This window comes from Ranitomeya variabilis, chromosome 2, assembly GCF_051348905.1.
Source record: "Ranitomeya variabilis isolate aRanVar5 chromosome 2, aRanVar5.hap1, whole genome shotgun sequence".
In the NCBI taxonomy this organism is placed as follows: domain Eukaryota; kingdom Metazoa; phylum Chordata; class Amphibia; order Anura; family Dendrobatidae; genus Ranitomeya; species Ranitomeya variabilis.
This window is the reverse complement of record NC_135233.1, coordinates 180,430,329-180,444,788: the sequence shown is the minus strand read 5'-3', so window position 1 is coordinate 180,444,788 and position 14,460 is coordinate 180,430,329. Positions and strand designations below refer to the sequence as shown.

The 14,460-nt window shown below is 42.4% G+C and overlaps 1 protein-coding gene across 8 annotated transcripts in view; it reads right to left on the bottom strand.

Annotated features, from left to right (window-relative positions):
* AHCTF1 (AT-hook containing transcription factor 1) overlaps positions 1-14,460 on the bottom strand; it is a 215,027-nt gene that overhangs the window by 45,934 nt on the left and 154,633 nt on the right. For all 8 annotated transcript variants that reach the window (XR_013221111.1, XM_077283248.1, XM_077283249.1 and 5 more), the window contains 3 exons: positions 8,708-8,787; positions 6,619-6,782; positions 1,100-2,684 (listed from right to left, as the gene is read on the bottom strand). Coding sequence is in view for 7 of the 8 variants with exons in the window: in XM_077283248.1 (XP_077139363.1) it covers positions 1,100-2,684; positions 6,619-6,782; positions 8,708-8,787 (1,829 nt within the window). In the remaining variant the exon portion in view is untranslated. The remainder of the gene's footprint in view (positions 1-1,099; positions 2,685-6,618; positions 6,783-8,707; positions 8,788-14,460) is intronic.

Here is a 14,460-nt window from a genome sequence, read left to right as displayed (position 1 = left end):
TTTTTTTGCTCTATGGGCTTTCTGGTATTTTTATACAAATGTTTCCCTGCTAAAGGCTTATAAGCCCTGGGAAATGCTTGCCCTATACACCCTTTCCGGATATTTTTTGAGGGGTAATTTTTTGGCTGGGCATTAGACTTATTACTAGCAGTCCCATGAGCCAGTAGGTGTATAGGTGGTTGTTCGGGCATTATATTATGAATGGAATTGTGTATGTGGATATCATCTTAAATGGACTAGGTTCTTTGTTGGTATTTGTATTTTAAATATGTTTTAATATGTGTGTGGTGTACTAATTAAAACCTCTCTTTTTCATATATTGTGTATGGTATCTTGTACATATTTGCGTGGTGTGCATCATTACAGTGGCGCTTCTTTCAATTGTATGTTTCGATATTTACCACTGTTTTGCACCCCGTATGATATACATTTATGCTATGGTAGTGCGCTTGGTGCTCTTCTCTTTTTATAGCTGTACTACAGGTAGTTCTCACACAAGCCCAAAACAGCTGAAAGGCTATGTTCACACGTTAAGCACAAATATATCCCAAATTTGGTATCAACAAATAGGACGGTATATTGAACTCAAAAAGTCAAAACCCAAAATACCTCTCTAAATGCAAAAAGCAAAACGAGGTTAAGAGTATATTTAAACAGACAATGTCTAGAGCAGTGTTCCCCAAATCCGGTCCTCAAGAGACACCAACAGGTCATGTGTTCAGGATTTCCTTAGTATTGCACAGGTGACTGAATGCTTGCCTGTCCAGGTGATGCAATTATCACCTGTGCAATACTAAAGAAATCCTGAAAACATGACCTGTTGGTGTCTCTTTGTCTCTTGAGGATTGGAGTTGGGGAGCACTGGTCTAGAGGAACGGCGTCATACCATAGGGAATATAAGATTGCTGAAACAGTCCTGCACGTTAGGGACTATTTCACGGCTTCAGCACATAACACGTAATATGATTCTACTAAACCATGATAGTTTTATGGGGGTCAGAGTTTTACCCAGTAGGACCATTGTCTACATGTTGCATCAATAATCAAGTTTCTTAGCATGGAACCATTATTGCATCAGGAAACTTATGTCTAAACAAACCTTTTGGTTTTCTCCCACGTCTTGGTGCAGGTGAAGAGAATGCAAATTCAACAGGAGTGGCATCAGGCATTTTAACAATGGTAGATCTAGTCCTTGTTGAACGGGTTGTTCTCTTTTGCTCCTCAGCGACATCAACGGAATCCTCTATATCTGTGGTACCAATATGTTTCTTTGCTGTTTTTCTAGAATTGTCCGTGATAGCCTCTTGTGCTGTGACATTTTCATTTGTACCTTTTTTATCAATTTGATTTTCTGATTTGACTCTAGACCATCTTAAGAGTACCCTTTTAGGAGAATGAGGAGGGCTGGAGTCAGATTTGTTAGACACCCGAGAGGCACCAAGCTCAAAGTGTCTGACCAACTCATTCACAACTCGTTTGCTCCTTCGGCCCCTTGTAGGTGTAGAAACAAGTGGTTCAGTCTCAATGTTTAGTTCACCTTCCCTCTCTTGTACTACTTTGGAAGATCTAGTAATTCTAGTAGGTGTTGTCGGCAATACAGTTTTTGGATCCACAGTATCTTTTGGATTTATTTGGTCATCCAATGCTGCAGCTTTTCCTCTGCGGGTTCTAGCAGGAGAGGCTGACATCTTTGTTACAATTTCTTCTGTAACAATAGTTTCACTTTCTGTGGACTGGGTTTGATCAGAAACAGAGTTTTTAGTTCTTCTAGATATTCTCGTGATAGTAATGGATTGTTGATCCTCTTGTTGGGTTGGTAATGTTGTACTTACATTTTCAGGATTATCCTTGGTTTTTCTACTGCCTCTTTTAGGGGTTGTGGGAAGTGAAAGGGTATTGTTTGTGCTGTTGGATACCTTAGTAGTTCTCCTGATACTTCTGCGAGGCGTTGGAGGTTCTATTAGTACAGATTTGCCTTCAGTTGGAGAAGTGTGCAATTCATCCAGAGTAAGTTGCTGCTCCTCTAGTTTTTCAGGGGGTGTTCTCTTTAGAACTGTGTTAGTGGTAAAATCGTCAGAGCTTGCTTGCTTAACCTTTTTTAAAGGTGTCCTAGCAGCATCATGTGTATTTCGGAGTTTCCTTCCAGTTTCATTTTCAGAAACTGAATCACTATTAACTTCTGCTGTAAAATCCTTACCACTAGTTTCTTTCAGAGCATCGAACAAGTTTTCTGCAATGGCTGCATTGATAGGTTCAGGTATAGAAGGCAGTGTGTCATCAGTAACCCTAGTCCCTTCAGTGGCACCAAGAGCCAAGGCATTTTCACAATTTTCATCACTGCTAACTGTAGCTATCAAATTGACCTTTTCATCAGTGGGATCACATGGATTAATTGACGCTGCTTTTAAGGTTTCATCACCAAGATTATCTGCTTTCAGTGCTTCCTCTATATCATCATCTCCAGCATCTCCTTCAAGTATCAAACTAAAATTACTTGGAGGTACATAATGTTCATCATCCATGTTGTTACTTGCATCCACAGAATCTTTTTCTTCTGCAGATTCATTATTGTTGCAATAAGGATCATCATTATTCTCCCCATTAGGGTCTTCAAATGCTGAACTTATCTGTTGAAATGTTACATCTGGTTCAGAGACTTTAATATTTTCTGTGTAATCCAAATCCTGAAAAAAAAAACAACTTGTAATGTTAATCACACTTCGTGACAGTTGATAAGTAAAATAAAAGGCAAGTTAATGGTCATTTTGCACTTGATGCCTACAGGGGAGGAAAATTGTGTCATACGGTTGCTTAGATGTCTGTGTTCTGCTTCATAAGTGGAAATATAATTCAAAGTGAACAAGTACCGTATATACTCGAGTATAAGCCGACCAGAGTATACGCCGAGACCCCTAATTTTGCCACAAAAAACTGGGAAAACTAAATGACTCGAGTATAAGCCTAGGGTGGAAAATGCAGCAGCTACCGGTAAATGTCAAAAATAAAAATAGATACCAATAAAAGTAAAATTAATTGAGACATCAGTAGGTTAAATGTTTTTGAATATCCATATTGAATCAGGAGCCCCATATAATGCTCCATACAGTTCATGATGGGCCCTATAAGATGCTCCGTACAAAATACGCCCCATATAATGCTCCATAAAATTTATGATGGGCCCCATATAATGCTGCACAAATGCTGATTATGACCCCATAAGATGCTCCATATAAAAATGTGCCCCATATAATGCTCCATGCAGTTCTTTATGGCCCGATAAGATGCTCCATATAACAATGTGCCCCATATAATGCTCCATGCAGTTCTTTATGGCCCCATAGATGCTCCATATAACAAATGGCCCCATCTAATGCTCCATGCAGTTCATTATGGCCCCGTAAGATGCTCCATATAACAATGTGCCCCATATAATGCTCCATACAGTTATTTATGGCCCCATAAGATGCTCCATATAACAATGTGCCCCATATAATGCTCCATACAGTTCTTTATGGCCCCATAAGCTGCTCCATATAACAATGTGCCCCATATAATGCTCCATACAGTTCATTATGGCCCCATAGATGCTCCATATAACAATGTGCCACATATAATGCTCCATGCAGTTCTTTATGGCCCGATAAGATGCTCCATATAACAATGTGCCCCATATAATGCTCCATGCAGTTCTTTATGGCCCCATAAGATGCTCCATATAACAATGTACCCCATATAATGCTCCATGCAGTTCTTTATGGCCCCATAGATGCTCCATATAACAATGTGCCACATATAATGCTGCTGCTGCAATAAGAAAAAAAAAAAAGACATACTCCCCTCTCGTCGCTGCCCACTGCCCCTCAGCGTCCCGTCTCTCCGCACTGACTGTTCAGGCAGAGGGCGGCGCGCACACTAATACGTCATCGCGCCCTCTGACCTGAACAGTCACTGCAGAGGACACGAAAGACGGGGCGGCGGCGGAACAAGGAAAGGTGAATATGAAATACTCACCTGCTCCCTGCTCGGTCCCTGTATGTCCCATGGTCTCCGGCACTGGCAGCTTCTTCCCCTGTTCAGCGGTCACTGGTACCGCTCATTACAGTAATGAAGATGCGGCTCCACTCCTATGGGAGGGGAGTCCATATTCATTACTTTAATGAGCGGTACCACGTGACCGCTGAACAGGGGAAGAAGCTGCCGATGCCGGAGACCATGGGACATGCAGGGACTGCGTCAGGAGCACCAGTAGCAGGTGAGTATGTGACAGTCGTCGCTCCCCCTCACCGGCTGACCATGACTCGAGTATAAGCCGAGAAGGGCACTTTCAACCCATTTTTTTGGCTGAAAATCTCAGCTTATACTCGAGTATATACGGTAAATCAAATTACTCATGCAATACAAAAGGTGTTATAGAATATTGGTCTTGGCCACAAAAAAGTAAAACCATACTTTCATGTACCCAGATTGGAAAACCTATTAATATTACTCATTTGTCTAATTAATGTAGTGCAGAGTATCAAAGAAACATGAAGTAAAGATGCTGACAATATTCAATCATCACAGGAGCTCCAGAAAAGTAAAATTTTGACACTAAGACCATTTTTTGTTCTCTTATGACATCAGAACAAAGCAACATAGCAGAAGACATAGAAGATTCGGATGTCACCAAGGAGAATCAAAATCTCCATGTCTGCACAGGTAAAATGACCTCGCTATAATGATTTCATGGAATGACACTACTGAGGCCAGTTGGACACAATACCCACAATGACTGGTGAAAGCTGTGCTGTTACCAATTCAATCAAAATTATGCCATTAGCTTTGCAAACAAATGGGGCTGCAGCAGAAGAACCAAGGCACGTAAAAGAGAAAAATAATGGTCTTATCTGAGGAAAACGAATAAAGGCCTGGCGCCAAGTAACAGAAAATAACAGCCGCTAATATCATTAACACAATATAACATAAGAACACCAATAATGGAAACACTTATGACAACAAGCACTGTACAGCGAAAGTTAGCATTTTTCTGAGTGAAAGGTAGTGGAAGGTAAAACCAGAGAGATAAAGTTTGATTTCCCTTAAAATGATCCTGTGAGCCTGGCTGTATGTTTGCAGCAAGGTAAGGGTACTTTCACACTTCCGTCTTTTTTGGTCCGTCGCAATCCGGCGTTATGGACAAAAAACGGATCCTGCAAGCTTGCAGGATGCGTTTTTTGCCCATAGACTTGAATAAGCGACGGATCACGACGGATGGGCACACATCGCATCCGTCGTGCGACGGATGCGTCGTGTTTTGGCAGACGCGACGCACAAAAAAAGTTCAATGTAACGTTTATTTTTGTCCGTCTGTTCCGCTTTTTCCGACCGCGCATGCGCGGCCAGAACTCCGCCCCCTCCTCCCCGCTCATCACTGGGCAGCGGACGCGTCGTAAGACTGCATCCACTGCCCATGTTGTGCTAAATTTAGCACAACGTCCGTCGGGCCGATGGTTTGCGATAGCCCCGTACCGACAGACTAGTGTGAAAGTAACCTAAGTTCTGTCATTTCAGAGAAAAAAAATAAATACTCTGAAGAGCCGGCTGCTTCTCCTAGCGGTTTAGTTGATTGGGAAAGAAATCAACAAGAGCAGCGCCAGGAGAAGCCGGTTGGGGCATGGCACCATACCAGTCAGGTCTCTCCTATGGTCCCACACTGGCTCTTCAAACTGATTTTTCTCTCAAACACCTTTGCGTTTCAGAGAATGACATATCTGGCTGTAAGTCCACGTTCACACGTTGAGTACTTGGTCAGTATTTTACCTCACCAATCTGTAACTAGGTCAATATCTTATCGACAGACCATGATGAATCGGAGCCTATGCTTTGCTCACACACCTACAGTAAGCTTAGAAACAAGACTTAAGGTACCGTCACACTAAGCGACGCTGCAGCGATACAGACAACGATGCCGATCGCTGCTGCGTCGCTGTTTGGTCGCTGGAGAGCTGTCACACAGACCGCTCTCCAGCGACCAACGATGCCGAGGTCCCTGGGTAACCAGGGTAAACATCAGGTTGCTAAGCGCAGGGCCGCGCTTAGTAACCCGATGTTTACCCTGGTTACCAGTGTAAAATGTAAAAAAACAAACAGTACATACTCACCTTCGCGTCCCCCGGCGTCCGCTTCCCTGCACTGACTGAGTGCCGGCCCTAACAGCAGAGCGGTGACGTCACCGCTGTGCTTTCACTTTACGGCCGGCGCTCAATCAGTGCAGGAAGCAGACGGCGGGGGACGCGAAGGTGAGTATGTAGTGTTTGTTTTTTTACATTTTACACTGGTAACCAGGGTAAACATCGGGTTACTAAGCGCGGCCCTGCACTTAGTAACCCGATATTTACCCTGGTTACCATTGTAAAACATCGCTGGTATCGTTGCTTTTGCTGTCAAACACAACGATACACGGCGATCTGACGACCAAATAAAGTTCTGAACTTTAATCAACGACCAGCAATATCACAGCAGGATCCTGATCGCTGCTGCCTGTCAAACACAACGATATCGCTAGCCAGGACACTGCAACGTCACGGATCGCTAGCGATATCGTTTAGTGTGACGGTACCTTTAGAAACTTAGAATTACCTGAATCTCCACAAATGGGTGTACGACAGCAGGAATTTCCTCAACAATTAGAACATTCTCCTCCATAATTTGAAGCTCAGCTTCATGTTCTTCTTTCCTTTCTTGATCAAGAATTTCAGAATGGGTACTTTCAATTTCTTCACTGTCTTGAATACTCATCACAGCTGTAGAAAAGAAAAGAATTAAAAAAAAAAGAAAAAAGGGGCAAATACAGACTGTTTATCTTGTAGAACATAAACCCTGAATAGAGAGTACTCTGCATAAATAAATGTAGATAAAATAGGCCAAACGCTTTAGATTCTAGAATGTTGAAAAAGCTTATTTTTGTACTGACTTTTGATGCCTTTTTGTAACAGTTGAAGATTGAATGCAGATATCTTTAGAAAAATATAGGCAAGGTTTTAAAGTTTGGATTTTCATAGGATACTGTTGGGTGCTGGCTGTAGTTGAAAAGTATTTTGATGCCAGATCAACACCGCATAAATGTATGTATATATAAGCCACAGATAACGGACAAAATTGATAAGCAATTTTTCATTATAAAATATGATACAATCTTAAAAAAAAAACAAAAAAAATTTAAAAACAAAAAAACAAAAAAAAAAAACACGTAAAAGCTGTGTGCGCACGTTCCGGATTTTTCACTTTTTTGCGAAAAAAATGCATCCATTAAGCATCTTATTAATAGAATGCAATCCGCAACTTTTGTGCATATGTTGCGTTTCTTTTCCGACCCAGCATATGTCTGAAAAGTATTGGCAACACAATGGACATGCTGTGCATTTTGTTACTGAAAGAATGTCCACAAATCAACAACATTCCTCCACAAAATCTTGACTTATGTTTTTTAAAGCCCCATTCAAATGTACTTTTGTTGCATATCTGATGAAAAAGAGGCCTTAAAGGGGTTTTCCAATGAACAAAGTACATTTTAATTAACAGATCTTGGAATAATAACTTCCATAATTGGATGTGTTTAAACAATGTTCCTGTGCTGAGATAATCTTATAAAAGTGCCCCTGCTGTGTACTGTGTAATGGCTGTGTCTGACCGTGCAGGAACATGGTCTGATCATACCACAGCTCCTGGGCAGGAGGGGAAGCAAATGAGTATACAAACATTACCGCAGGGGGTCACAGCTGATTCTTTCTTTGAAATAAAACATTGTTTAAAGACAGGCAGGGAAATGTTTTGCCTCACAAGAAGAATCAGCTGTGACCCCCTGCTGTCCTGTCTTTGAGTTCTCCCCTGCCCAGGATCTATTGATTAAAATTAACTTTTGTTTGTGGTAATAATGCTCTAAATGTTTCTTGAATAATAAGAACATCCAAGTTTCAATACTACTTTTGAGTAGTAGGTTCTTGTAATATGTGGGAAAACCCTACCCCCCCCCCCCAAAAAAAAAAAAAAAAAAAAAAAAGAGAAAAAAAATGTTAAGTATTTAATGGGAGGTGAAGACACTGTAGACTTAATAAGGAACCTGTCATTGGATTTATGCTGCCTAAACCGCAGGCAACATTGATAGAACTGACTGCACAATTGCAGCCAGATATGTCTCTCTGAAAACCTGTCTAGTATCAAGAAGCCGGCCAAGGGATGAAGAAGACAAAAGTCCACTACCCAACCGTACTTTCAAACTACACTTTCAAATTCAAACAGATTCATCCAGCCCAGAGTTCTTCACAACTGTCTTGATGAGGGGGCATAGTGGAGTCAGAGGTTTCTGATTTATTAAGAGGTGCGCGTTTCAAAAGTGACCCAAGTAAGATTTGTGGCATAAGGTACACCATGTGTAAAATTAAATGAGCGGACGTAGCCACACTTCTGTCCCAGTACCGCACATGTTGGCAGCGCTGGCCAAAACTGGTGAGAAAGCAGAATTAAACTGAACAACTTTTGCTTAAAAATAAAAAAAGTCAATTTCCAAATCTTCCTAGCCAGTGTAAAGAAATGTAATGTTATGCAGGAGAGCAGATAAAAAAAATGTTGGGGTGGCCATCACACTATACAGTGATGTGTTCTGGAACATAAATACTGTAAATTGCAGTTGCACCATTCCCACTGTTTCACAATGACCCTCAGTACTTACAAGACGAGCCACCGCTGGAGGAATCGGACTGCGGCTGTATTTCAGTGGGCTGAGTGTTGTTTTCCACTGGATCTAAAACACTGTATAACAGATGACGTATAAGAGAGTATCCCAAGAATAATAAGCTCTAACAAAACAAAGTCCACAAGCTGTGAAATATAAATATAATGACCAAGATGTAATTGCTATGCTTGTCTGCCAAATACAACTAAAACCTGACAATGTTTGATAGCTCTGGAAAAATACCATTCAAATGAATGGTCCAGTAACCAGAAGTATGCTTGCCGTGTATTCTATAAATATTACATATTTCTATTCTTTTAAAAGGGAACCAGTCACCAGTTTTGCCATGTGTCAACTAAAACTATCAAGTTATTCCAACGCCTGTGCTGCATTCCATAAACAGCTATATAACCTCACTGACACCCTTTATCTACCTCATAAATCTTTAAAAGGTTTCCCACGCTGTATGTTAATCCCATCGGTCGGAGAGGCATCCTTTCTGAGCGCTCTAACCCTCCTCCTAACTACTGCTCGCCATCCTGCCACTGACATAGATGAGGCCTCCTTAGTCCTCCACATAGCTGGGCAAAATCACATGCCTGTGCAGAGAAATCGCCAGCTTGCGCCTGTACACTATGCTCTGCCATAATGTGGGCATAGTCGAAAACATCAGTGCGCTTGCCCACAGCAATGGCGGCGAAACAGCTCCGGTACAAGAGCCAGAAAGTCGTGTGCTGGCGCATGTGCACTGATGTTTTCAGCTCTGCCCGCAGTAGGACAGAGCACAGTATGCAGGTGCAATTTATCTGCGCAGGCGTGGGATTTCGTCCAACATGTCCACGGCAATCAAAGCAGGAGGACGTGGAGCAGCAGCCGGGAGGAGGGGTAGAGAAAGCACAGAATGGAGACCTCTTGGACCGGTCTGACAGGATTAACATACAGTGCAGGAGAACTTTAAGACGTTTTTAGGTGGTATACAGCAGGAGTCAGGGGGTTATGTAACAATTTATGGAATGCAACGCAGGCACGGATTAAGGTTACAGTTTTAGTTGACAGGACAAAACTGGTGACAGGTTCCTTTTAAACTGATGTACAATACTTTTTTGTCTAGATATTGTGGTGTCATAATTGCTATGATGCCACCTGAGGGTCTTGTGCTTCCTTTATTAATGCGTGCAGTGGAAACACATGCCCAGTACAGTCCCACTACCTGCTTTTTGAGTAATTCTGGCTATTGTATGGACCTGCTAGGTATCTTCCAAATTGGTGACTAGCAATGGCTTAACAGTTTGAGCTGTTCAAAAGGGGTTGTCCCCTTTCAACAAAACAGCTCTACTTCTCTTTGAGTCCAATGTGTGGTCTCTGCTGCAGCTCTAGTCTGTAGATCGACTGCGGTGGTGACTTCATACTGAAAGCACTACAACCAAATCAACGAGCTCAGTGTCTCCGTGTCAGTGAGCTGCTGAACTCCGTGATTAGCAATAGTTGTGGAGCAGCATTCGTGTAATGCACATCCTGAACATTAAGTAGGGAGTGTGTAATTCTCACCTTTGGACACGTAACGACCAAGACTTTCAAACTAAATTTTAAGCTGACATATGTGTAATTTATAACATATCTAGTTACTATACCATTTTATAATTCAGTTTAAAAAGCAACGCCAAATGTGTGAAAATGGTCTGAAACACCTGGCAGTAAAGATCTACAGAGCACTTTGCTTTTCTGATCTGTCCATTTTAGTAAGTAATCATATCTCTGTTGCATATTCCTTAGCTCAATTTGTTCATGCATTTCAAACAGAAATTTGGGTATGTGCACAGGTTTAAGATTTGCAGCAGAAAATTCTGCTAGAAATCCTATGTTGGCAGGAAAAATACTGCCTAAAATACGCGTTTAGCTGTGTTTGTTGTTTTTTTACATGAGTTTTTGTTGCAAAATGTTCCCAATCATTAGTAAGAGTGAAATCTGCAGCAAAAACAGTGGAAGAATTGATATGCTGCAGATATAAATCTGCAATGAAAAATTAAGCCACGTGTGCATGAGACTTCAGGAATCTCATTCACTTTGCCGGCACTAGGAAATCCTTCAGGTTGTGTGACAACTGAGCAGAGAAAAAAAAACATGACAAAACTAACGTGTGCACATACCCTTCCAAATTGGAATGTTCTAATAAACTGTCCTCTGGGTTCATTAGTTAACAAACAATAATCTTTATTTTTATATAGCGCTAACATATTCCGCAGCTCTTTTAGTTTGCACACATTACCATCACTGTCCCCGATGGGGATCACAATCTAAGTTCCCTATCAGTATGTCTTTGGAATGTGGGAGGAAACCGGAGAATCCGGAGGAAACCCACGCAAACACGGGGAAAGCATTAAGCTACTTACGGGTAGCGGCATTTTTCGGAGGCCCATGACAGCACCACGAGAGAGGGGATCCGCCCCTTTAGGAACAGGAAACCCACAGATACAAAAGGGCGGCACCTCTCCCATGCATCAGTTGGATTACAGAGCCTGAGAGGACTAACCGCAGTTAATGACAAGCAAACACAAAATTGCATACAATTAAACACAATGACTTTTAATAAAGTAATACACGTGAGAAGATAACATTCCTTCTTTAAATTATTTGGTTGATTATAAACCCAGGATGTGCAACCCCACGTGAAAAGGGAGGGAACTAAGGGTGCTGTCATGGGCCTCCGAAAAATGCCGCTACCCGTAAGTAGCTTAATGCTTTATTCGGACTCCCATGACAGCACCACGAGAGATTTACAGAGATGTAAGCCATTTTTAGGGAGGGACCACAGCCTGTAGCACCCTTAACCCGAAGGAGAGATCTGAGGAGAACCCCAAGTCTAACCTATAGTGCTTAAAGAAGGTAGAAGGGGATGACCATGTGGCCGCCTTACATATCTGGTCGACCGACACTCCAGACCTCTCTGCCCAGGATGACGCCATGGCTCGGGTGGAATGTGCCCTCAGATTCTGCGGAGCTGGACCCCCACCTGTCGTGTAAGCAAGAGAGATAGCCTCCCTAATCCATTTCGCTAATATGTATTTAGATGCTCTAGCCCCTTTCCTTGGACCTTGGTAGGACAGGAATAGTGCATTATCCTTCTTCCAATCATTAGTGACCGAGATATATTGAAGAAGGCATCTCCTGACATCTAAGGTATGGAGCTCACTTTCTTTAGGGTTAGCAGGATTAGGGATAAACGAAGGTAAAACTATCTCCTGCGATCTGTGAAACTGGGATACTACTTTTGGTAGGTAGGCTGGGTCCGGTCTAAGGATAACTCTATCCTGAAGAAATTCTGTATACGGGGGATTTCTAGAGAGCGCCTGGATGTCTCCTATTCTGCGAGCTGATGTTATAGCTATTAGGAAAGCTGTTTTAAGAGACAACATCCTGACTGAGGCTTCATTCAACGGCTCAAAAGGGGGCTTTGTCAAAGAAGAAAGGACCAGATTTAAATCCCATGGTACCATTTTGTTTCTATACAGTGGTCTAATTCTACCGACCGCCTTAATGAACCTCGACACCCAGTAGTTACCCGCAATGTTACATGAGAACAGGGCTCCAAGCGCTGAAACTTGTACCCTTAATGTGCTTGTGGAGAGTTTTAACTCTAACCCTCTTTGCAAAAATTCCAATATTTGACGTATTGGTACACCATCATTAATTTTAAATTTTGAGGAAGTTAAGAACTTTCTCCAGGTTCTGGAGTAGATTCTTGTTGTTATCGGCTTTCTACTTCTTAAAAGGGTATCGACTAATTTAGGAGAGAAGCCTTTATTTTCTAACAATGACCGCTCAAACTCCAAGCCGTCAAATGAAGTCCCTTTACTTGTGGATGGAGTATCGGCCCCTGGGAAAGTAAATTTGGGATGTCTGGGAGTACCCAGGGATCGCCCACTGACATCGTCCTGAGCCATGAAAACCAGGTTCTCCTGGGCCAAAAGGGAGCAATCAGAATGAGTCTCGCCCGATCTTCTCTGACCTTCCTCACCACTAGAGGTAGTAGGTTCAGTGGCGGGAAGGCGTAGGCCAGAGAAAAATCCCATTTTATGAGGAATGCGTCCACTGCCAGTGGATTTTCCCTGGGATTTAAGGAACAAAAGTTTTTTACTTTTTTGTTCTCCCTTGTGGCGAATAGGTCCACCACCGGTTGACCCCACAAACGGACAATCTGTCTGAAGATGTCTCCATTTAGAGACCATTCTCCTTGCTTTAGGACATTGCGGCTGAGAAAGTCCGCTTGTATGTTGTCTTTTCCTGTGATGTGCAGAGCAGTCAAAGATTGTAAATTCTCTTCTGCCACCCGGAGGAGACGATCTGTGATCTGCATCAGAGCCTCGGAGCGTGTCCCTCCTTGATGATTTATATAGGAGACTGCCACCCGGTTGTCTGAGAGGATCCTGACGTGGTGGCCCTGTAGATACATGATGAGGTTTTTAACCGACAACTCGATTGCTAATAATTCTCTCTGATTGGAAGAGGATGTTGAGTATGGTTCCCATTGGCCTTGCACTACAATGTCATTCATGTGAGCCCCCCAACCTGAGGAGCTGGCATCCGTAGTCACAACCCGGGACACATCTATCATCCAGGGAACGCCTGCTGACAAATTATCCCTATTCAGCCACCAATTTAGGGATTTGAGAGTCGCTGGTTCAAGCGTTATTTTTTCTTCTAATACACCCCTCAAGATCTTATCCTTAACCAAAATCTCTTTTTGGAGGGATCTAGTGTGAAAGTGTGCCCACCTTACTGCTGGAATGCACGATGTGAGGGACCCCAACAGGGACATAGCTTGCCGCAGGGTCATAGAGGGTGTATTAACTGCTTTTAGAACCTGATGCTGAATCTGAGTTAATTTATTTTCTGGAAGATAACACTGTTGTGTAGTTGAATCTAGTAATAGGCCCAGAAACTTCTGAATTTTTTGAGGCTGTAACCGAGATTTTTCAAAATTAATTATCCAGCCCAGGCGTTCCAACTTAACTCTAGTTAGCTCCAGTTGGGACAAACAGTGTTCTACAGAGTTACCTACTATGAGGAAATCATCAAGGTATGGGACAATAAGGACATTAGATTCTCGCAAGTGAGCCATCACCTCCGCCACTATTTTTGTGAATACTCTAGGGGCTGATGTTATACCGAAAGGAAGAGCTCTGTACTGAAAATGATAAACAACTCCTCCCATTAACACTGCTACCCTCAAAAACTGCTGGAAATCCACATGAATAGGTACGTGGTAATAGGCATCCTTTAAATCGACTACCACCATAAAGCAGTTTTTGAACAGTATCTTTATTGTCGAGCTGATGGACTCCATTTTAAAGGTATGCTTAACCAAATAACTGTTAAGATGTCTGAGATTTATGATGGTTCTATACGTGTTGTCGGGCTTCTGAATAAGAAACAAGGGAGAATAGAACCCTTTCCCTCTATCAGCCTCTGGAACCTGTGTAAGGACATTTTTTGAACAGAGAGACCACACCTCCTCTTCCAGAGCAGATTGCTCTAGGGGATTAGAACGCAATGGAGTCAACATAAACTTATCCCGTGGGGTATGGCAGAACTCAAGAGTAAGACCCCGAGAAATAGTATCTTGCACCCAGATACTATTCGTGATCTCTGACCATTCTGAACCAAAATGTAAAAGTCTACCCCCCACCGGGGCTCCTAGTCATTTGTCCTCCTTCTTCCTTTCTTTTGAGGAACGACGGAACATATATCCC